This window comes from Triticum urartu, chromosome 7A (genome assembly GCF_056163025.1).
Source record: "Triticum urartu cultivar PI428250 chromosome 7A, HENAU_Tu73, whole genome shotgun sequence".
Taxonomy (NCBI): Eukaryota; Viridiplantae; Streptophyta; class Magnoliopsida; order Poales; family Poaceae; genus Triticum; species Triticum urartu.
The window spans coordinates 297,885,775-297,910,165 of record NC_141879.1 but is presented as its reverse complement, the minus strand read 5'-3'; the positions used below and the strand labels follow the sequence as shown (position 1 = coordinate 297,910,165).

General features: G+C 44.9%; 1 protein-coding gene across 1 annotated transcript; it reads left to right on the top strand.

The window, feature by feature from the left end:
• The first annotated feature begins 23,307 nt into the window (after positions 1 to 23,307).
• LOC147959365 (uncharacterized) lies at positions 23,308 to 24,026 on the top strand. The gene is made up of 3 exons (XM_087532628.1): positions 23,308 to 23,444; positions 23,530 to 23,936; positions 24,007 to 24,026. Exons 1-3 carry the CDS (start codon positions 23,308 to 23,310, stop codon positions 24,024 to 24,026), a joined length of 564 nt encoding a protein of 187 aa, XP_087388754.1.
• The last annotated feature ends 365 nt before the right edge of the window (positions 24,027 to 24,391 follow it).

Sequence of the window (24,391 nt, the reverse complement as noted above, 5' to 3'; positions counted from 1 at the left end):
GAGGACATACAAGATGATGCTTAATCCGGAAAAATGTGTCTTTGGTGTACCGGTGGGCAAGCTATTGGGTTTTCTAGTGTCCAATAGGGGAATTGAGGCTAATCCGGAGAAGATCACGGCTATCACCTCCCTGGCTAAACCGAAGTGTATCAACGATGTTCAACGCTTGGCAGGCAGGATTGCTGCGCTAAGCCGGTTTATCAGTCGCTTGGGTGAGAAGGCAATCCCTTTGTATCAGATGTTGAAAAAGACGGATTAGTTTTCCTGGAGTTCTGCTGCTGATGAAGCATTTGAGGACTTAAAGCTGCAATTGGCCAATCCGCCTGTGCTCGCCGCTCCCATTGACAAGGAGCCGTTACTGCTATATGTAGCTGCTAATGTTCGGGCGGTCAGTGTAGCAATTGTGGTAGAGCGAAAGGAGGTAGGTAAGGAGCATCCAGTTCAACGTCCGGTCTATTACATCAGCGAGGTGCTCATTGAGTCCAAGCAAAGGTATCCGCATTGGCAGAAGCTGGTGTATGGAGTATTTATGGCAAGCCGGAAGCTTAAACAATATTTCCAAGGGCACTCAATTACGGTAGTCAGTTCTGCTCCTTTGGGAGATATCATCCAGAACTGGGAAGCAACTGGCCGGATTGCAAAGTGGGCCATAGAGCTGGGGCCGTACGGTTTGAAGTATGTGCCTCGGACAGCGGTTAAGTCTCAAGCACTTGTTGATTTCATCAATGATTGGATGGAAATGCAAGCACCTGAAGAAAAACTGGATCATACATATTGGACCATCCATTTTGACGGGTCCAGGCAGTTGGAAGGCTCGGGGGCTGGGGTCGTATTAACTTCCCCACGAGGTGATAAGTTTTGTTATGTTCTCCGTTTAATGTTCCCTTGTACTAACAATGCAGCCGAGTATGAAGCCTTGCTCCATGGTCTCCAGATGGCTAAGGAGATGAATCTAAGTCAAGTTAAGTGCTTCGGTGACTCAGACCTTGTGGTTCAGCAAGTGTCTGGCACTTGGGACTCCAAGGACCCACTCATGGCAGCATATCGTCGTGAGGTGGATACTGTCGCAGGTTATTTCAAGGGTTATCAGGTGGACCATGTGGACCGGCGAAAAAATGAAGCGGCAAACGCTTTAAGCTGGTTGGGCTCTCAGCACAAACCGGTCCCACCCAATGTTTTTTTGGATGTGCTGCACAACCCGTCGGTCAAGATGCCTGGTGAAGAGGATTTGGCTATTCCTGATCCGGAGGCTCGATTGGTGGCGGCTCTTCATGTTATTCCGGATTGGACGCTTCCTTACCTGGCGTACAAGAACCGGGGTGAGTTGCCAGAGGATGAAATTCTATCAAGGCAGATAATCCGGCGATCCAAGTCCATGGCTATCATCAACGGCGAGTTGCATCATTGCAGTATATCAGGGGGTTTTCAACGATGTGTGTCTCCTGAAGAAGGCCGTGAAATCTTGCGTGAGATCCACGAAGGAGATTGTGGTCACCATGCCGGTTCAAAGTCTCTGGTGGCTAAAGCGTTTCACCATGGTTTCTATTGGTTAACTGCTCATGCTGATGCGGTGGATCTGGTCAGACGATGTGATGGTTGCCAAAGGTTTTCAAGGCGTGCTCATGTACTGGCTCAAGAATTGAGAATGATTTCGATTACTTGGCCATTTGCGACTTGGGGGTTGGATATGGTTGGGCCTTTCAAAAGGTCCAAAGATAAGAAGACCCACCTCCTGGTGGCGGTTGACAAGTTTACAAAGTGGGTGGAGGCAGAACCGGTTAGCAAGTGTGATGCGGCCACGGCGGTTCAGTTCATCAAAAAGGTGATTTTCCGGTTTGGCTTTCCACACAGTATTATCACAGATAAAGGTACCAATTTATCGAAAGGTGCTATGAAGGAGTTCTGCGAACGGGAGCATATCCGGCTCGATGTTTCATCAGTGGCACATCCACAGTCCAATGGTCAAGCAGAAAGAGCTAATCAAGAGATCTTGAGAGGTATCAAGCCCCGACTCATGGTTCCTTTGCAGAGAACGCCATGTTGTTGGGTAGAAGAGTTACCATCTGTGCTATGGAGCATCAATACAACACCCAACAGATCAACAGGATACACACCGTTCTTCATGGTTTATGGAGCGGAGGCGGTTCTCCCAAGTGATATCCGCCATGATTCACCTCGTGTCACGGCTTATGTTGAAGCGGACAACGAGACAGCACGGCAAGATGCTTTGGACCGGTTGGATGAAGAGCGTGACATCGCAGCCGTCCGATCGGCGATTTACCAGCAGGTTCTTCATCATTACCACAGTCGCCGGGTCAAAACCAGAACCTTTTAGGAAGGAGATTTGGTGCTTCGGCTCATCCAAGATCAGACTAATATGCATAAGCTATCCCCACCTTGGGAGGGGCCTTTCGTGGTCAGCAAGAATCTGCACAACGGGTCATACTATCTGATCGATATTCGAGAGCATAAGGACTCACGTACATCAGAGGAGGAAACTAACAGGCCGTGGAATATAGCTCATCTTTGGCCTTACTACACCTGAGCCATTGGCTATACTTATGTACATATTACGACAATGTATATATTATGATTAAATATAATAAACTGGAACCTCAGCTAAAGTGGGGTGTCCGTTCTTTTACATCATGTGAGGTTACACGGAGTTGCTCTAAAGCGGCCTCCGGTTTACCCCTTGAGTTCGCTTTGCTAAAAGCATCGTGTTATATCACTTGGAGGATTGGTCGTGTCCGAACCAATACCATGCCTCTTGATAGGCGAAAGCCACCAGATCACTTGGGGACTTGGTCATGTCTGAACCAGTCATGCCTCTTGGTCGGCCTAAGGCCACAGAATCACTTGGGGGCTTGGTCGAACCCGAACCTTGACCACGCCATTTGGTAGGCATAAATGCCACGATTTCATCTGGGGACCTGGCTGACTAGAACCATAGTTACACCTAACGGGAACTTGGTCGTGTTTAGCCATGGTAACGCCATTTGAACAACTTAAATAAAACTTTTCTTTTGCTTCACAATTTTCTTTGAAGGATTTTTTTTGCATTTCATTGTGTTTCTTAAACCGAAAAAAAAATTCAATTGAAGGAACACAGTTCACGTCAATCCGGAGGCTATTTGACCGGTTTGATCCATGTTGTTAACATCCTCTTATGGAGTAACATGGTGTTTATTATAACCCGGCACGGTTTACATGGTAAACCAGCGTCATATATATACAGGAGCTGTTATCTCCTCCAACAGTATGGGTTTGCAAAACTCAGCTTCAAGATTGGCCAAACCATCTTCACGCTCAATGACGGCAGAAAGTGTTTTGGAAAGATCATTGCCACAGGAAGAACAAATGATGCACGAAGGCATATCAACATCAAAGGTATCAGCTAGCCTATTACAAGGCAACATGGTGCCCATAATAATATAATTGTTTTTCGCGAAGAAGAGGCAGTTTTATACCGGCGTCCGGTTCAAGCTTGGTCATCAGTCTGGCCTGATGGTTGTGGGTCGTCCTGCGCCACTTCAGCCTCCGTATCCCTACCCAGTGGCTGGAAATCCACAGTTGTCCAGTCGATTCCCATTAATGCTTGAAAAACAGCTTCATCGTGGATCAGCAAGGACGGGTCAATGTCAGGAGCGTAAGTATGCTTACGGATTGGAGGAATCAAATTTTCCGATTCATGGATTGGTGCAGCTATTCGCTTGTTCTGACTGTCATACTGCGCTTGATAACAAGACAAGTCTGCTTCCTCAGCCAACTGACAAGCTAGTGGATGCACCTCCCGGTTTATCGCTCGCAGATCCGCTTCACCGAATTCTGATCCGTCTTCCTTCAAGCTGGGATAGCCCTGAGCCGCTTCAACAGGATCAGAATCCGGCACCTAGGCTTTTGCCCGAATTAAAGCATTGATTGCGCCGGTTCGAGCAGCAGATTTATTTAGCTCTTCAATCCGGGTAGGAAGCAACGACAGTTTCATCAGAGTATCTTGAATCAAAGTAGGCGCCGGTTTGTTATGAGAGGCGGTACAGATGATCCGCTGGGCACCAGTATACAATTGTTCAACCAATGTATAGGCGGCTTTTAGCTTCTTCCGTACATCTGACCCCAAGTGACCAATGCGTGTCCCTGAAATACCATAAAGGGTTAATAAACTGGCGACTTTTGTCAGAAGGCAGAGCCAATTCAGTAGGAAAACTGGCTTACCAAAGATAGCGGAAGTCATGGCATGCACATGCCACTTTATGCTGGTCAGTTCAGCTGCCACTGGTTTTAGTGCAGCCTCAGCATCCTCTGCTCGTTTGATCAAAGCGGATTTCTCAGTGGCCCAGTCCGCACGTTTCTTCTTGAAGTTCTCCTTAAGTTGTTCCATGGCGCTTAAAGCACTGGCCAATTCCTCTTTTGCTTTCGAGGTTTCAGCTTGTTGGGTTTTCAGTGCTTCTTGAACATCGATGACTTGGTTCTCTTTCGTCTTCAGCTCCGCCTGCATGCATACAGATATATGCTTCAACAAATGGGTAGATGGATTCAAGTACCAACCCCATAACAAGTTATGCGCTTAGTACTTGGGGGCTAATGCATATTTGATCTAAAGCGGCCTCCGGTTTACCCCTTTCATCTTTCGATTGTTTACAAAGTCCCAAGATCAATACAAGTATTCAACTTGGCACTTGGGGGCTAATGGCTACTTGATCATATATATTCTGAAACGGCAGTTTCAATTACTTAAAGTACCGGTTTAACTACGCTAAAGTTGAACCGGCCCTTGGGGGATACATCAGCAAATTTCAACGCAACAAGATTTTTATTATTTAAGTCCCGGTTTGAAAGAATATTCCAAACCGGCCCTTGGGGGCTAGGAGAGTCAGGAATGGAAGCATACAAGCAGGAAGGAGCATATGGAAATTACCTCATATTTGTCTTTCATCATGTTGACCAGACCGGCTTCATAGTCACGGCTGGTATACAGCCGGTTCAGATAGCCGGAATGGATATCTTGGGCGTTCAGAGCAGCGTAAGTCGTCAGATCAGCGTTCCACTTGCCTTTACCAAAGGCAGCATGTTCTTCCTTGGCAGAATGTTTGGATAAAGCGACAGGATTGCTTGGCTCAGTATGGCCAGTGCCAGTAATGACAACCTCATCATCCTGGGTACTGCCGGTTTGCACTGGGGCTGTTGGCTTGATAGTCGGTTCTGCTGGACCGGTGGAACTTTCAATCCGGATGGAACCTGTGGGCTGATTGACAGGACCTGAGGCGTCAGTAGGTCTCTCTTCAGCAATAAGGTCATCGTCCTGCTGCGGTGGATCGTTGGGTATATCCTCAGGAATAGCCGTTGCAAGATTGGGTGTCTTGCCTGGTTCAAGAATGACATCTTCTTCGGCCGCTTTGTCCAGGCGGGCTTTCTTGCTTGGCCTAGGTTTGGCCCTGAGAAGAATAGCAAAATCAAATACAGCATATGTTCTAAGGCAATGTACTGCAAACATCACAATAAGTATAGCTTACCCAAGCACCGTTTTGAGCGGTGGGAGCTGAGTAGCCGATGACTCGCCAGAAGATGAGTGGGAAGTGACCTGGTAATTGGAGTCAGACAGATTAAGAGGTTGACGAAAGTAGTCCGCTTTAGGACAAGCACTGACAAGCAAATTAGAGACCTCTGAATGGCGTTTCCGAACCGGACTGTTCGGTAAACCGGCGGAGGTAACTACCTGGCCGCTGTGCCGGGTGGTGCGACGAGCTTCATGTTGTTGGGTCTTCATAAGAAGTTTAGGATCCAAATAAGCAAGAGGATGAGAAAATTTAACTTTCCGGTTTGCCTGACGGATTTTTTGTGAAGGCAAAGTTTCTGAATCAGAAGAGAGAATAATTACCTCTGCAACATCCGCGTGGCTGGCTTGGGCATCATCCTGACAAATATCATCATCAATATGACGCATGAAAAATAAACCAAGTGAGTCAAGCTCTACCTCAAAGTCCGGATTATCCACCTCATCAGCAGGGGCCGGATTAGAAGATGCAGTGGTTCTTTTCCTGTGGGCAGTCTTCTTCACAGCCTTAGTCTTTTGCCGGGTTGCTCTTTCCGGTTTGTCTGGTTTTTTTGGTTTCTCCTGTGGCAGATTTTGCTCCAAAACGGATCATCGCCCCGATTATGCAGACACTGATATTAAAAAACAATGACCAGACATATCAATAACAGATTCAGCAAAGCAAAAAATCAAAGTCTTACAGCTGGCGGTTTGTTGGTGGCACAGAAGGGAAGCAGGCCGGTTCTAGCGCAGACATGCTCCGGTTCATTCAGTATCTTACGCATAGCCTCTGTGATTTCTTCACCAGAAAGCTGCAGTTTTGAATGTCGCAGTGGGTCATCAATACGATCAGTGTACTCGCACATCAAACCGGAGCGCTGGCTAAGGGGCAGTATGCTCCATGATATCCAACAGCGAGCAAGGTCAACCCCTGTTAAACCGTTGGCCATGAAAGCTCTGAGCTTTGATAGCTGAGGAGCATATTTACTTCTCTCCTGTGCAGTCAATCTTTGTGGAAGAGGGTGTGTGTTGCTGAGCCGCTCCGGTCGAAAGCCAGGCAAAGGATTCTCGCCAGCAGGGGAGGTGTCTTTGCAGTAGAACCATGTCTAATTCCATTCTTTGGGGTGGCTATGCAGTTTAGCGTGAGGGTACGTGCCTTCTTTCCTTTTCTGAATCGCCACGCCACCCAACTCCGTGTTGGAACCGTTAGTAAATTCAGTACGACGGTTTAGATGGAATAGGTCTCTGAACAGTTCCACCGTGGGCTCCTCTTGAAAGAATGCTTCACAGAGCACTTGGAAGTGACACATATTGGTAACAGAGTTGGGGCCAGTATCTTGTGGTTGGAGCTGGAAATCGGCTAAAACATCCCGGTAAAATTTAGAACCGGGCGGTTTAAAGCCCCGGGCTAAGTGATCTATGAAAACAACAACCTCTCCTTCCCGAGGTGTGGGAGGGCATTCTTTGCCATGAGCCCTCCAATGGATTGTATCCTTACTGCCTAAAGCACCAATCAGGACTAAATCATCCAGTTCAGCCTCTGTGACGCGAGAAGGAACCCAATTGCACTCATACACTTGCTTGGCCATGATGGAATCTACAAGGTAAAAGATCCCGGTTCAAAAATGCATTGATTAAAATGCACTGGTACGTACAATGTTAAACCGGAAACAGCCCTATCTAAACCGGAGTTTCATGAAGCAACCAACATCTGGCGGTTCAACAAGGGGACTAATGGCATATACCGGTTTGGAAAATTTTCTATATGGTTAAACCGCCTGATCTAAACATTGAAGCAATCGAGATTGCGGATGGTTAAGTATGCAGAAACAGGTTTCACAAGGTCTGGTTACGGTGTTGGATCTGAAGCAAATTCAGAAAATAAGAAAAAAGTTGAAGATCAAAACAGAACAGTATTGAATCAATGGGCAGGAGTATACGTGAGATCTATGGTTTTGGGTAGGAAACTAGCGGCGGATACTAAAAAATACTGCTACACAAAGCAAGGGTTCACATGTGCATCCAGGAGCTAGTACATGAGTATGAACAAGTGATGAACACCACAAGAACACGAAGCCGTAGATCAGATCTAGGTTAAGAAGAACAGAAGGCTTACCAGAATCGAGGATGCAGAAAGCTACCGCAGTGCTCTGGTGCGTTCAGGTTGATGCAGCGGCCCAAGAAAGTGCAGAGATCAACAGCGGCGGCGGAGCTCCGAGGCTGGCGACGCGAGGAAGACGAAGAGAAAGGGGACGAAGGGGAGAAAATAAATGACCCTTCGGTCCTATTTATAAGGCAAGAGACATGTGTCAGGCACGTGAATCAAGGAACCACAAATCTTGGAGGCGGAGCTGTCGCCTCGGTTATTGCGGATCTATTTAACAAAGAAGATATCATGAATGTTGTCTTTATGATGACGTCATGCCGGTTTACAGCAACCAGAGAAGGTGACATCATGGCGGTTCAAATACAAGAAGATGATGAAAACGAAGATTTTCTGCTAAGGATTGACATGAACCAGTTCAAATCAATCTGGGGCCTAATGTTGGGGATATTACTACTGGGCATAAACCGGCCTATCCGGGCCGGGTTAACGTCATCAGTAGTTCAAAGGTGTTAAAGCCCAAGGAGGAAGATAGGGGCCCAAGGCCTATAGTCAGTTCAAGACCTGTAGCCGTAAACCGGCTTGGTATGTAAACTTGTATTGTAAGTTAGGAATAAGGATAGACCAACCCGGATATGAGTATGAACTAGAGTTGGGACTCTGTGGACCGACGGGCATCACCCGTGTATATAAGGGGACAACCCGGCGGCGGTTCAAGGACAGACGACCACAACTTGAGACTTAGGCGAAGCTTGTTTGCTCCCAAGTCATCGAGACCCCATCAATTCCATCACAACTAGACGTAGGCTTTTACCTTCCTTGAAGGGCCGAACTAGTATAAACTCTCTTGCATCCTTGTGTCCGCTTTAACCCCTTCAAGCTAACCAGTCGCGATGGCTCCATGACTAAGTCCTTTCTCTAGGACATCTGCCGTGTCAAAACCACGACACCATTTGTTTATCTCCATGATGCTTTAAGTATGCCTCACACACATGCTATCTACCTATCCCTTAGTATAGATACGTGTCACACAAACTCCTTCTCATTATATATAAGTGTCACTGCCCCCCCCCCCAACACACACACTTCCCGACACCGAAGGAGCAGGGTGACACCTCGATCTTGATACTAATCTATCTACGGGCTTCTCTCTCAAACACACACACATGTAAACTACCCGACACCGAAGGAGTAGGGTGGCACCTCGATCTTGATAGTACTCTATCTACTGGCTTCTCTCTCAAACACTAACACATATACACACACACTCGCTAGTTGTGCCTATGTGCCTACCACATGCACACTCTCGATACGTCTTTCTCTCCCTCCCCCTAGCCCCCCCCAACAATGACAGTAGAAGGGTGACAACTCGATCTTGATCTTTATGTATCAAGTGGTTTCTCTCTCTCTCTCACACACACACACACATGCTAGTTGTGTCTCTGTGCCTCGCTCAAACACACTCGATATGTCTTTCTCTCCGTAGCCCCCCTCGATATGTAGACTTCTCGCCCACGCACAGCTGTAGTCACGATGACGCTGAACCTAGTGTGCCATGTTTTTACCGGCCTCATCTGATAGTTTCCATCCTGCTTTCTATTAATTAACAAGGCAACCTTTTCTTTGTTACTACTAGTGAATCTGAAATCATTTGGGGCAGACATAAATATATCACTTCAACCCAATTGTCGCAGTAACTATTTTAAAAGAAACTTGCTAGATTCCCATGCGTTGCACAGAACATCAAGATGCATTTGTATGAGTAGTTTATCTTGTGAGAAAAAAGGATGAACGAGGGAAGGCCTTATTTGCAAATGTGGAGAGGGGTGTGGGTATATTTTTGCAAAATTGCCATAGTTTCCTTCCTATCCGCTAGATATAAATCCGACGGCCTATATTGCAGGATGGCACGCACACCATCATCACCAATTCTGTTTTCTACACCCTCTGTTCCTAAATATTTGTCTTTTTAAATATTTCAACAAGTGACTACATACAGAGCAAAATGAGTGCATCTAGAATCTAATATATGTCTACATACACATTCGTATGTGGTAGTCCATTTCAAATTTGAAAAAGATAAATATTTAGGAACGGTGGGAGTATAAGAGTAGACATAGATATATATCTCTAGCATGGTCCACAACGAAAATGTGATGGATTGGTTAGTGTCGAATGCTCGCAACGCAATGACCTGAGTTCGAATTCTGTCTTTAACTTCATATTTTTATATTACATATTATTTATATTTAATATATACTTCTTTCGCTATTGTACTAACAATGGAACCCACAGAGTACTTACAATACAAGATTAAGAATGGGTTTGTTTCTTTTTTACTTTCTGTACGAAGTTGTAGCCACCCTGCAAGTCACGTGTACACTGTTCATGCAATTAACTTTTTACAGAGGGAGAATCATACACGCAATTAACTCAAATGGATTGGATTTGACTCTCTTATTTCCGACATAAGAGCATCTCCAATGGCAGCCAGCAAATTTTCTCCCGCTTCCTTCTGCGGAGGACGACATCAAACGCCAGCGACATACATTTTCACAACTCTAACCAACTGGAGGAAATTCGTGCAAACACTGACTGATTTCATATAAGCATAAAGGATTTCGTATAAAAAGGTGGATCTTCATCTAAACATGATGGATTTCATTACATTTACATGAACTAAGCGATGCTAATCTGGCTCTCGTGGTATAATTAATACTCCCACCATCTGTAAATACTTGTCCTACAAATGGATGTATCTAGACTTATTTTAGTTATAGATACATCCAATTTATCCATTTTGAGAACAAATATTTCCGGACGGAGGGGATACCTAATCTAAATGGCCGCCCGCGGATCCCTTTGTCTTCCTCATGTCCGGCAGACACTTGCGGGGTCGACGAAGGTCCTCGGAAGAGAGGAAGAAGCACACAAACCACCTGAATACGCAGTCGTCGCCTCGGCGGTGGCCTCCATTGGAGCAAAGTGATGGCGGCCTCCCATGTTCTACTTCTCCTTGATGATGGCGGCGGACACAGAGAAGCTGGCCACCGACTCTTCGCTCTCCATGTACCCGACTTCTGTCTCTGCCTGCATGGAGCTGCTATAGTCACGGAAGGCGTGGCCACTGCAGACACTGGTGACACGGAACGACGTGGTAGCGACGATGCCCGTGCCGCCGTCCTCGCCTACGTGTCGGCATGGAGCAACTCGCCACTCCTTATCGAGCTGAACTGGAGCGGCGAATTGCTGAACCACGCGCCGGCTTGGGGCGGCAACTGGCTCCGTCAGGCCAAGCGAGGTTGGTGAAGCACCGAGCAGCCTCACTCGTATTCGGAGGGCTCGATGGGCCACCCAGTCGGGTAGTATGCTGGAGAATGGCTCCTCAGAAGCCATCGAAAGATTGGAGAAAATGGTGAATGAGGAGATGAGGCAACGGCGGAGGGGTGCGATTCTTACTTGCTGACTGTTTGGCCTCGTTTAAATAGAGGGCGGACGGTAGGAGCTTGGCCGGTGTGTGGCCTCATTTAAACTGACGGCGGGCGGGAGGAGCTCGGCCAGCGTTGTGTTTAATTCAGGCCCGCTCATGAGCGGACGTGTGGCCGGAGTTGGTTTCTCGGTTTGCATGCGGGTTTAACGGAGGCGTTTGATAGAGGCGAGGAGGCGTGTTCAGCCAGGCGTGCAGCAGGCGACGCAGTACTATTTGATTTGACAGTGGGCGGTGCAGTTCCCGATACAGCTTTAATGCAGACGAGGGAGAGGGTAGCGGTACATGAAATGTTAAACAGCCAATGATGCATCATCCTTCAATTAGCAATGTGAATGCATGAGGGAAGTAATGGGAAGAGGACCGGGAAAAGAGGCAGCATGATGTGAATGCAACACCGTTTGCAGTCATATAAAGGCGCCCCTCCATTCCAATGCATCTACCACATCGTATGCACCTAAGCATTTGCCTAAGCACCTACACTAAGTGGATAAGTGCTCACTCCAGACCCATGGCGGTGATGCGCGCGAGTGGCCAGCGGTTGTGCCAGATGGTCCACGACGCCGGCCTGCGGCATGGCGCCGAGGATCATCTCCAGGCGGTGTTGGCGACCGGTTGGTGGATGGCCGCTGTCGACGCCAGCTACGACTCTCTGTTAGACCAGATTATCGTTGCCACCACCAACAAGCTCACCGTTGTCAAGAAGCTCGCGGACGACATCGATGTACTCCTCCAGCCCGCACGCTCGGGCTCCTCATTACCTGCCACCCTAATCAGCCTCAATGACCGGAAACTCTTTCAACCACTTGTGGCCCTGCGACTGCCCGCCGACGCCATGAAGAATGTCCACCTGGAGGTCGTGCTTGCCGCGAGGCGCCTCGCCCTGCAAGAATTCGTCGACCTACACATCCACGTGTATGAGAAAATCATGTACATAGGTATCTACGAGGCCAGTGAGGAGGCTACGACGTTGGCCTTCCTCAACCGGCTGGAAACCTTGGATGCCTTTACTGAGAAGCACCTTGACCTCGCCACAAAAGCCGTCGCTCCTTAGCCGTTGTCGGTGGCCCCGCGCACTTAGTTGATGATGAGGAGGTCCTACATTGATGGATGCATCTTTCTTCTTGCCTCCTGTAACCACCACTATGATCGCATCATCATGGACTTAATTCTTAATGTGCTACTGCATTCTCGTTCCAGTATATGCATCACTGTAACTAGTACTCCATCCATCAATTTATAAGTTGTGCTTACCTTTTCCATCAACTTCGTGCAACACACGGGCATCTTACTAGAAACACTAGAACATGTCGGACCGCATGTGCCCAAATCGACGATGTGCCTACCTAGCTACTACCCTGCTTATCTGGCAGAAAAAGCCCCACCCTAGCATTTCGAATCATTGTTTCTATCTATCGATCGTGCCAAGGAGCAGAACCAAATGTTACAATTTATACTGGTTTCTCTACCCCTACTCTAAAAGACTCAGTTGGTGATGGTGGTGTGTCTGCGATCCTTCGTTTCTGACCATTAGATCTGGATCCAACGGCTGTGAGGTAAGTTGTGGCATTTTTGCAACAATAACCCACTTCTCTGCTCCAATTTGTAGAAAAACCCTTATTATCTTGAAAGCAACCACATCCCTCCCTCGCCTCATTAAAACAGCCTGAGAAATATATTTTGAGTGAAAAGTAATATATCTTTAGTGGTATATATGTATATCAAAATAAGAGTGTTTTCTTTCAAGTTTGTGAACAAGTACTAGTACTATTATACTAGTACATAGGATTTGTCGCAACGCACGGGCACATTGCTAGTAAAAGAAAAGGCATGCCGCGTTCGCGTCGCACCCTGATACGTCTCCAACTTATCTATAATTTTTGATTGCTCCATGCTATATTATCTACTGTTTTGGACTATATTGGGCTTTATTTTCCACTTTTATATTATTTTTGGGACTAACCTATTAACCGGAGGCCCAGCCCAGAATTGCTGTTTTTTTGCCTATTTCAGTGTTTCGGATAAACAGAATATCAAACGGAGTCCAAACGGAATAAAATCTTCGGAAACGTGATTTTCTCACCGAACGTGATCTAGGAGACTTGGACCCTACTGCAAGGGATCAAAGAGGTGGCCACGAGGGTGGGGGGCGCCCCCCCCTAGGGCGCCCCCCCCCTAGGGCGCGCCCCCTGCCTCCTGGGCCCCTCGGTACTCCACCGACGTACTCCTTCCTCCTATATATACACACATACCCCCAAACGATCAGAACAGGAGACAAAAACCTAATTCCATTGCCGCAACTTTCTGTATCCACGAGATCCCATCTTGGGGCCTGTTCCGGAGCTCCGCCGGAAGAGGGCTGTCATCATGGAGGGCTTCTACATCATCCTAGCCCCTCCGATGAAGTGTGAGTAGTTTACCTCAGACCTTCGGGTCCATAGTTAGTAGCTAGATGGCTTCTTCTCTCTCTTTGAATCTCAATACAAAGTTCTCCCCCTCTCTCGTCGAGATCTATTCGATGTAATCTTCTTTTTGCGGTATGTTTGTTGAGACCGATGAATTGTGGGTTTATGATCAAGTCTATCTATGAATAACATTTGAATCTTCTCTGAATTCTTTTATGCATGATTGGTTATCTTTGCAAGTCTCTTCGAATTATCCGTTTGGTTTGGCCTACTAGATTGGTAGTTCTTGCCATGGGAGAACTGCTTAGCTTTGGGTTTGATCTTGCGGTGTCCTTACCCAGTGACAGAAGGGGCAGCAAGGCACGTATGGTATCATTGCCATCGAGGATAACAAGATTGGGTTTATTTCATATTGCATGAATTTATCTCTCTACATCATGTCATCTTGCTTAAGGCATTACTCTGTTTTTAACTTAATACTCTAGATGCATGCTGGATAGCGGTCGATGAGTGGAGTAATAGTAGTAGATGTAGAATCTTTTCGATCTACTTGTCACGGACGTGATGCCTATATACATGATCATGCCTAGATATTCTCATACTTATGCTCAATTCTATCAATTGCTCAACAGTAATTTGTTCACCCACCGTAGAATACTTATGCTCTTGAGAGAAGCCACTAGTGAAACCTATGGCCCCCGGGTCTATTCTCATCATATCAATCTCCATCACTTTTATATTGTTTTGCTATTTACTATACTTTTAATTTTTACTTTGCATCTTTATATCAAAAATACCAAAAATATTCTATCTATCAGATCTCACCCTCGTAAGTGACCGTGAAGGGCTTGACAACCCCTAATCGCGTTGGTTGTGAGTAGCTATCGCTTTGTGCAGGTATGAGGGACTTGAGCGTGGGCTCCTACTGGATTGATACATTGGTTTTCAAAAACTGAGGGAAATACTTACGCTACTCTGCTGCATCATCCCTTCCTCTTCGGGGAAAACCAACGCAAGCTCAAGACGTAGCAAGAAGGATTTCTGGCGTCGTTGTCGGGGAGTCTACGCGAAAAGTCAATATACCAAGTACCCATCACAATCCCTATCTCTCGCATTACATTATTTGCCATTTGCCTCTCGTTTTCCTCTCCCCCCCCCAATTCACCCTTGCCGTTTTATTCGCCCTCTCTCTCTATCCTCCCTCTCTATTTACCTTTTTGTTTGCTTGTGTGTTAGTTTGTTTGCCTGCTTGTCGTTATGTCTGAAACTAGGGAAGTTATCGCCAATTTCGGCGATAACAATATCATGGAAGATTCTGATACTCCTGCTAAAGAACCTACCATCTTTCATACAAAAAAATTCCGTGTTGGTAGTGGTAATATTATTGGAAAAGGAGTTATTCAAGATTTCTTTACTTGTGCCGGTGCTTTACCTTCTATGGGTAGTTCTATCCTTCACAGAACTAGTAGTCTTGCGGACGCTATTGCCATGCTTGTAGTTGAACTTGAAAGACAATTCATGCACATGCATCCTTCTATACAAAAGATTTTTCTGGAATTCTCTAATATTGAGCATTCTTCTGTTAAGCGTGTCGCTACTATATTTTTGGCTCATGACTTTAGATTCATAATAAGAGAAGCCAAAAAAATCTTTGCACATTATAGGGTGGACGCTTGTCGTCCTCCCATAGAGGCTATCCTCTTCGATCAAGAAGAAATAATGCGTTTTCAGTCTCTAGACTATGTTGCTTTTAATGAAAATCTTAGAAGAAAGGTTCCTACCAATGTTTTAGTTGATAGAATTTCTGAACTTAATGATGATTTGGCTATTCGAAATAATGAACTAGGATATTCTCTTGAATATAGGCTCACGAAGTTCTGTCAAAAGAATGCTTATAATGATGAATTGGTTGTGCATTATAAAGGACCGAAGGAGGAACCTATACCTCCCAAGGTTGATCTTGGGGACTTTTGTCCCGTTAAATTTAGTCCTTTTGATTACTTTTGCTTGCCTCAAAGAAAACTTGCTGCCGAACATAGAGAATATGAAATGAGTTTCACCAACCTATCTTATTACTATGGCAATACCTAGATCTATTCTTGCTCGTTATGCCTAGCTAGAGGCGTTAAACGATAGCGCTTGTTGGGAGGAAACCCAATTTTATTTTTATTCCTTGATTTTTGCTCCTGTTTACTAATAAATAAATTAGTTAGACTCTGTTTTGATTGTGTTTTTTGTGTTTAATTAGTTTTTGTGCCAATTAGAATCGTTGGCAAGACTTGGGGAATGTGTTGTTGAACTTGCTGTAAAAAACAGAAACTTTAGCGCTCACGAGAACTGCTGTAATTTTTATTTGAAGAGTGATATTTAGTTAATTCCTTTTGTAGATTATTAATAGATAAATTCCTCACGTCCAGCATTTTATTTTAGAATTTTTGGGATTCCAGATCTTGCGCTAGCTACAGATTACTACAGACTGTTCTGTTTTTGACAGATTCTGATTTTCGTGTGTTGTTTGCTTATTTTGATGAATCTATGGCTAGTAAAATAGTTTATAATCCATAGAGAAGTTCGAATACAGTAGGTTTAACACCAGTATAAATAAATAATGAGTTCATTACAGTACCTTGAAGTGGTCTTTTGTTTTCTTTCGCTAACGGAGCTCACGAGTTTTCTATTTTGAGTTTTGTGTTGTGAAGTTTTCAAGTTTTGGGTGAATTCTTTTGATGGACCATGGAACAAGGAGTGGCAAGAGCCTAAGCTTGGGGATGCCCATGGCACCCCCAAGATAATCCAAGGACACCAAAAATTCAAAGCTTGGGGATGCCCCCGGAAGGCATCCCATCTTTCATCCACTTCCATCGGCAATTTACTTGGAGCTATATTTTTATTCACCAACATGATATGTGTTTTGCTTGGAGCGTCTTGTATTATTTGTGTCTTTGCTTGTTAGTATGCCACAATCATCCTTGCTGTACACACCTTTTGAGAGAGCCATACATGAATTGAAATCTGATAGAATACTCTATGTGCTTCACTTATATCTATTGAGCTAAGTAGTTTTGCTCTGTGTGCTTCACTTATATCCTTTGAGCTAGATAATTTTACTCTATGTGCTTCACTTATATCTTTTGAGAGTTATATTTTTGCTCTATGTGCTTCACTTAGATCTTTTAGAGCACGGTGGTGGATATGTTTTAAAGAAACTATTGATCTCTCAAGCTTCACTTAAATTAATTTGAGAGTCTCTTAATAGCATGGTAATTTGCCTAATAATAATATGCTTGGTGTTCAAGATTTGTGAAACTCTCTTTTGAGTGTGTTGAATACTAAGAAAAGATTGAAGCATGATAATTGTTTTAGTTATGGAGGTGATAATATTAAAGTCATGCTAGTTGAGTAGTTGTGAATTTAAAAAATACTTGTGTTGAAGTTTGTGATTCCCGTAGCATGCACGTATGGAGAACCGTTATGTGATGAAGTCGGAGCATGATTTATTTATTGATTGTCTTCCTTATGAGTGGCGGTCGGGGACGAGCGATGGTATTTTCCTACCAATCTATCCCCCAAGGAGCATGTGCGTAATACTTTGCTTTGATAACTTCTAGATTTTTGCAATAAGTATATGAGTTATTTATGACTAATGTTGAGTCCATGGATTATACGCACTCTCACCCTTCCACCTTTTCTAGTCTCTCTAATACCGCCCAACTTTCGCCGGTATCATACACCTACCATATACCTTCCTCAAAACAGCCGCCATACCTCCTATTATGGCATTTCCATAGCCATTCCGACATATATTGCCATGCAACTTTCCACCATCTAGTTCATCATGACACACTTCATCATTGTCATATTGCGTAACCCGGCATACCGCCGGATGCATTCACATAGAGTCATATTTTGTTCTAAGTATCGAGTTGTAATTGTTGAGTTATAAGAAAAATAATAGTGTGATGATCATCATTATTAGAGCATTGTCCCAGTGAGGAAAGAATGATGGAGACTATGATTCCCCCATAAGTCGGGATGAGACTCCGGACGAAAAAAAAGAGGCCATAAAAAAAGAGAAAAGGCCCCAAAAATGATGAGAGAAAAAGAGAGAAGGGACAATGTTACTATCCGTTTACCACACTTGTGCTTCAAAGTAGCACCATGATCTTAATAGTAGAGAGTCTCTCATGTTATCACTTTCATATACTAGTGGGAATTTTTCATTATAGAACTTGGCTTGTATATTCCAATGATGGGCTTCCTCAAATTGCCCTAGGTCTTCATGTGCAAGCGAGTTTGATGCACACCCACTAATTTCTTTTGTTGAGCTTTCATATACTTATAGCTCTAGTGCATCCGTTGCATGGCAATCCCTACTCACTCACATTGATATCTATTGATGGGCATCTCCATAGCCCGTTGATACGCCTAGTTGATGTGAGACTATCTTCTCCTTTTTTGTCTTCCCCCCAACCAACATTCTATTCCACCTATAGTGCTATATCCATGGCTCACGCTCATGTATTGCGTGAAGATTGAAAAAGATTTGAAAAAGTTAGAGTATGAAACAATTGCTTGGCTTATCATCGGGGTTGTGCATGATTTAAATACTTTGTGTGGGGAAGATGGAGCATAGCCAGACTATATGATTCTGTAGGGATAACTTTCTTTGGCCATGTTATTTTGAGAAGACATAATTGCTTTGTTAGTATGCTTGAAGTATTATTATTTTCTATGTCAATATAAACTTTTATCTTGAATCTTTCTAATCTGAATATTCATACCACAATTAAGAAGATTTGCATTGAAATTATACCAATAGCACTCCGCATCAAAAATTCTCTTTTTATCATTTACCTACTCGAGGACGAGCAGGAATTAAGCTTGGGGATGCCTGATACGTCTCCAACGTATCTATAATTTTTGATTGCTCCATGCTATATTATCTACTGTTTTGGACTATATTGGGCTTTATTTTCCACTTTTATATTATTTTTGGGACTAACCTATTAACCGGAGGCCCAGCCCAGAATTGCTGTTTTTTTGCCTATTTTAGTGTTTCAGATAAACGGAATATCAAACGGAGTCCAAACGGAATAAAATCTTCGGAAACGTGATTTTCTCACCGAACGTGATCCAGGAGACTTGGACCCTAATGCAAGGGATCAAAGAGGTGGTCACGAGGGTGGGGGGCGCCCCCCCCCCCTAGGGCGTGCCCCCTGCCTCGTGGGCCTCTCGGTGCTCCACCGACGTACCCCTTCCTCCTATATATACACACGTACCCCCAAACGATCAGAACAGGAGCCAAAAACCTAATTCCACCGCCGCAACTTTCTGTATCCACGAGATCCCATCTTGGGGCCTGTTCCGGAGCTCCGACGGAAGAGGGCCGTCATCACGGAGGGCTTCTACATCATCCTAGCCCCTCCGATGAAGTGTGAGTAGTTTACCTCAGACCTTCGGGTCCATAGTTAGTAGCTAGATGACTTCTTCTCTCTCTTTGAATCTCAATACAAAGTTCTCCCCCTCTCTTGTGGAGAACTATTCGATATAATCTTGTTTTTGCGGTGTGTTTGTTGAGATCGATGAATTGTGGGTTTATGATCAAGTCTATCTATGAATAATATTTGAATCTTCTCTGAATTCTTTTATGCATGATTGGTTATCTTTGCAAGTCTCTTTGAATTATCCGTTTGGTTTGGCCAACTAGATTGGTAGTTCTTGCCATGGGAGAAGTGCTTAGCTTTGGGTTCGATCTTGCGGTGTCCTTACCCAGTGACAGAAGGGGCAGCAAGGCACGTATGGTATCGTTGTCATCGAGGATAACAAGATGAGGTTTATTTCATATTGCATGAATTTATCTCTCTACATCATGTCATCTTGCTTAAGGTGTTACTCTGTTTTTAACTTAATACTCTAGATGCATGCTGGATAGCGGTCAATGAGTGGAGTAATAGTCGTAGATGCAGAATCGTTTCAATCTACTTGTCACGGACGTGATGCCTATATACATGATCATGCCTAGATATTCTCATAATTATGCTCAATTCTATCAATTGCTCAACAGTAATTTGTTCACCCACCGTAGAATACTTATGCTCTTGAGAGAAGCCACTAGTGAAACCTATGGCCCCCGGGTTTATTCTCATCATATCAATCTCCATCACTTTTATATTGTTTTTCTATTTACTATGCTTTTACTTTTTACTTTGCATCTTTATATCAAAAATACCAAAAGTATTCTATCTATCAGATCTCACCCTCGTAAGTGACCGTGAAGGGCTTGACAACCCCTAATCGCGTTGGTTGCGAGTAGCTATCGCTTTGTGCAGGTACGAGGGACTTGAGCGTGGGCTCCTACTGGATTGATACCTTGGTTCTCAAAAACTAAGGGAAATACTTACACTACTCTACTGCATCATCCCTTCCTCTTAAAACCAACGCAAGCTCAATACGTAGCACACCCCCACACGCTGGGGAATCAGGTGTATTCCACAGCCCGTCCGGCACACCACCTAGCTAAGGAAGGCATGTTTCCTAGCATTTTCACTTTCATGTGGGACCGCAGTTGAGCAAACGGACTATTGGAAAACCGCACCCCGCCCGCCGCATTGGAAAACAGAAACGAGGAGGGGAAGATCTAGCTGTAGCATGGAAGCCAAGATATTTCGTGTCAGGTGGCACTCGCTGATAGAGTAGGAGCACTCAGTGCTACTACTCCTACTAGTATGAAGTTTATACTACAACTAGTACTACCACTAAACAACTACTAGGTACGTGCACGGCATAGCATTGTAGGAACAAAAAACGGGAAGATCTTGTTTTGGGTGATTTTTTTTTCAGTCAATGTGGTACTCCACTAAATATGATGTGGGGGGCACCCATGAAGCTTATGTAGCTTGGTTGCATGGCTAGGAAGGGCTAGAGAAAAATAAATAGATAATGTGTTTAGAGTGCACTCCTCTAAATAGATATACTTCGGATCCATTCCAATGCACGGGCCGGCACATTGGTAGTTGTAAGAAAAAAATTCTAGGTTTGGCACGAGTTCATACTACAGGAACACCACAAGGCCTCCCGGCTCCCGTGGGAGTTACATTTCCCTCTCAGGGCCCACGGGACCAAGCTTCAGTAACTTATTGCACTGGCCTATGAGTCAATGACATGTGGACCTTAAATGCGGCTGGTCCATATGTCATTCTCATGGTGGTGGCGTAGTTCGCGACTCACTCGTTCGAGATGAACCGGCCGGTGGTGGCGTGGCCGTTGCGAGGGTGCCACAGCTGGGCGTCAGGGCGTTACAAGGCGTAGATGGCCACACCGGTGGGTACTACCTGTAGTACAGTAGTACTCTAGCTGAGGAGTGATGCCCAAGATGAAATATATCATATCCGCTAGATGAAAATTCGATGGTGCGGGAGTACGGATCGGAGCACGGGAGCGGAGCAGGCAAACTGCGTCCAATCGGGTGTGGCTGTGGTACAAAATTGATGGTCGCCGCAGTTCAGCTGGCCCGCATGTCATGCACACAAAGGAAGAGGGGCGGTGGGGCTGAGAGGGATGAGGCGCACGTCGGGAGACGTCGTGCCGTGGGTTGGAGCGGCGTCGTGGGAATCGTGTGTGGCAGTGGTAGAAACGTGATGGTCGTCGTGGTTCAACTTCCATGTACAAGCTGTCATGTTTGCTCACACATGCATTGCATACCGCTCACTGCAAGGAGCTGTAGTAGAGAAAACTTGTTCCAAAGATAACATTTTTCCGATAAAATTATAGAGATATCATTAGTTTTAACACACGGAATTACTCCTGCAAGGGTCAATCACAACATGTGTTTTGTAAAAAAAATGCATCTTGATGTTCCCTGCAATGCACGGGCAGGTTGCTAGTTATAGAAGAAGCCCACACGGGCATCTTGCCGCAGGGTGTGCCACCGACCCAAACTCAAAAAAAAAATCCGATGCTTAGGTGCACCAGATGTCGTGCCACGCTACAAAATTAAAAACAGCTCCAATTTTTCAAAACATGTTATCTTCAAACCAGCCACACCCGTCCCTCACCTCATCAAAATAGCCCGAGGAATATATTTTGAGTGAAGCATGATTTATTTTTACTGATATATGTATATCAAAACTAAAGTGTTTATATTTCAAACCCGTGAACAAGTATTATTCTACTACTTTGGAACCATTGCAACGCACGGGCCGACACATTGGTAGTAGTAGTCTCTATCTCTACTCTTATAAAAACAGATTTGTCGATGATGGTGTGCCTGCCATCATGCAATATAGGTCGTCCGATTTATATCTGACAGATAGGAAGGAAACTATGGCAATTTTTCAAAAAGATACCCACACCCCTCTCCACATTTGCAAATAAGGCCTTCCCTCGTTCATCATTTTCTCCCACAAGATAAACTACTCATACAAATGCATCTTGATGTTCCATGCAACGCACGGGCATCTTGCTAGTCTACTACTCTTATAAAAACAGAGCTGGTGATGATGGTGTGCCTACCATCCTGCAATATAGGTCGTCTGATTTATATCTAAAGGATAGGAAGGAAACAATGGCAATTTTGCAAAAAGATACCCACACCCCTCTCCACATTTGCAAATAAGGCCTTCCCTCGTTCATCCATTTCTCCCACAAGATAAGCTACTCATAAAAATGCATCTTGATGTTCTGTGCAACGCACGGGCATCTTGCTAGTCTACTACTCTTATAAAAAACAGAGCTGGTGATGATGGTGTGCCTGCAATCCTGCAATATAGTCCGTCCGATTTATATCTAACGGATAGGAAGAAAACTATGGCAATTTTGTAAAAAGTTACCCACACCCCTCTCCGCATTTGCAAATAAGGCCTTCCCTCGTTCATCCTCTTCTCTCACAAGATAAACTACTCATCTCTACTTCTTTTAAAAAATAGAGTTGTTGATGATGGTGTGCCTGCCATCCTGCAATATAGGTCGTCCTATTTATATCTGACGGAGGAAGGAAACTATGGCAATTTTGCAAGAAGATACCCACACCCCTCTCCACATTTACAAATAAGGCCTTCCCTCGTTCATCCATTTCTCCCACAAGATAAGCTACTCATACAAATGCATCTTGATGTTTCGTGCAACGCACGGGCATCTTGCTAGTCTGCTACTCTTATAAAACACAGAGCTGGTGATGGTGGTGTGCCTGCAATCCTGCAATATAGTCCGTCTGATTTATATCTGACGGATAGGAATAAAACTATGGCAATTTTGTAAAAAGTTACCCACACCCCTCTCCACATTTGCAAATAAGGCCTTCCCTCGTTCATCCTCTTCTCTCACAAGATAAACTACTCATCTCTACTTCTTTTAAAAAATAGAGTTGTTGATGATGGTGTGCGTGCCATCCTGCAATATAGGTCGTCCTATTTATATCTGACGGAGGAAGGAAACTATGGCAATTTTGCAAAAAGATACCCACACCCCTCTCCACATTTGCAAATAAGGCCCTCCCTCATTCATCCTTTTCTCCCATAAGATAAACTACTCATACAAATGCATCCTGATGTTCCGTGCAACGCACAGGCATGTTGCTAGTTTACTACTCTTATAAAAAACAGAGTTGGTGATGATGGTGTGCCTACCATCCTGCAATATTGATTTATATGTGACGGATAGGAAGAAAAATATGGCAATTTTGCAAAAATATACCCACACCCCTCTTCACATTTGCAAATAAGGCCTTCCCTCATAAATCCTTTTCTCTCATAAGATAAATTACTCATACAAATGCATCTTGATGTTACATGCAACGCACGAGGATGTTTCCTTGGGGGTCTCTCCAGTGCGGCGTGGGTGTAGTTGCAAGTTGACGCCCCTTGACATGCCGATGTTGAGGGGCACTCAGATTTTGTCCGATGAGTGGGTAATTGATGAGTTTGATCACGTAGTAAATGCATTCTAAAGACTACTTCTGTGTCCATTTCATAATTCTCCCGCTGCCCACTGTTTCACATGTTAGGCTTGGTGCCAGTGGAGATTGGCTTGCATATGTACGGGAGGGTACCAACATCAATTTGCACAACATTTACAACGGTGACACCGTTCCCGTAGAAACTTTGTCCAACATTGGGATCAGCCATGCAACGGGCTACCGCCTGAATTGGTACGATGGAACCACGATGAGATTGAAGAAGATAGCAATCATGGAAGCCCCGATAAGGTTGTCCGCCAACCAAAATTACACTCTCATTGCGGTGTTCGACATCGCGGTTGCTTTCACGAACCCTGCACATGGCGGTCAAAGGTGGACCAAGCTGTCTGCGGCTAATTTGTTGTCGTACGAGTACGAAAACGTTGTGTTCCTTTCTAACCGCATCTTCGCGGTGACAAACCAGGGGACTTGTTTCGTATGGGACACATCCTACGGTATACTCCCTCTCTTTAGTTTATTTACTTTTGATTTTTTTTGTTTTATAAGTTTTAAATTCAAATTTAGAGCTCCCCATCGCATGTTGAGATTAGAATGTCCATTTGCATGTACTAGTAAGAAACAAATCTCGAGTTTGGCATGAGTTCGTACAGCAGTAGCACCACAAGGCCTGGCGCAGGAGTTACATTTCCCTCTCGGGGCCCTCGGGACTAACCTTCAGCTCCTTACTATACTTGCCTTTGAGTCAATAACATGTGGACCCGATAGGTGGCTAGTCCACATGTAATGCTCCCGAAGGCAGAGGGGCAGTGGGGCCGGGAGGGGTGAGCCGTAGGTCGGGGGGTGGGTGGTGTCATGGGTTCGAGCGGCATCGTGGGAATCACATGTGGCTGTGGTACAAACTTGATGCTCGCCGCATTTCTGGTGGCCCACATGTCATGCACACAAAGGC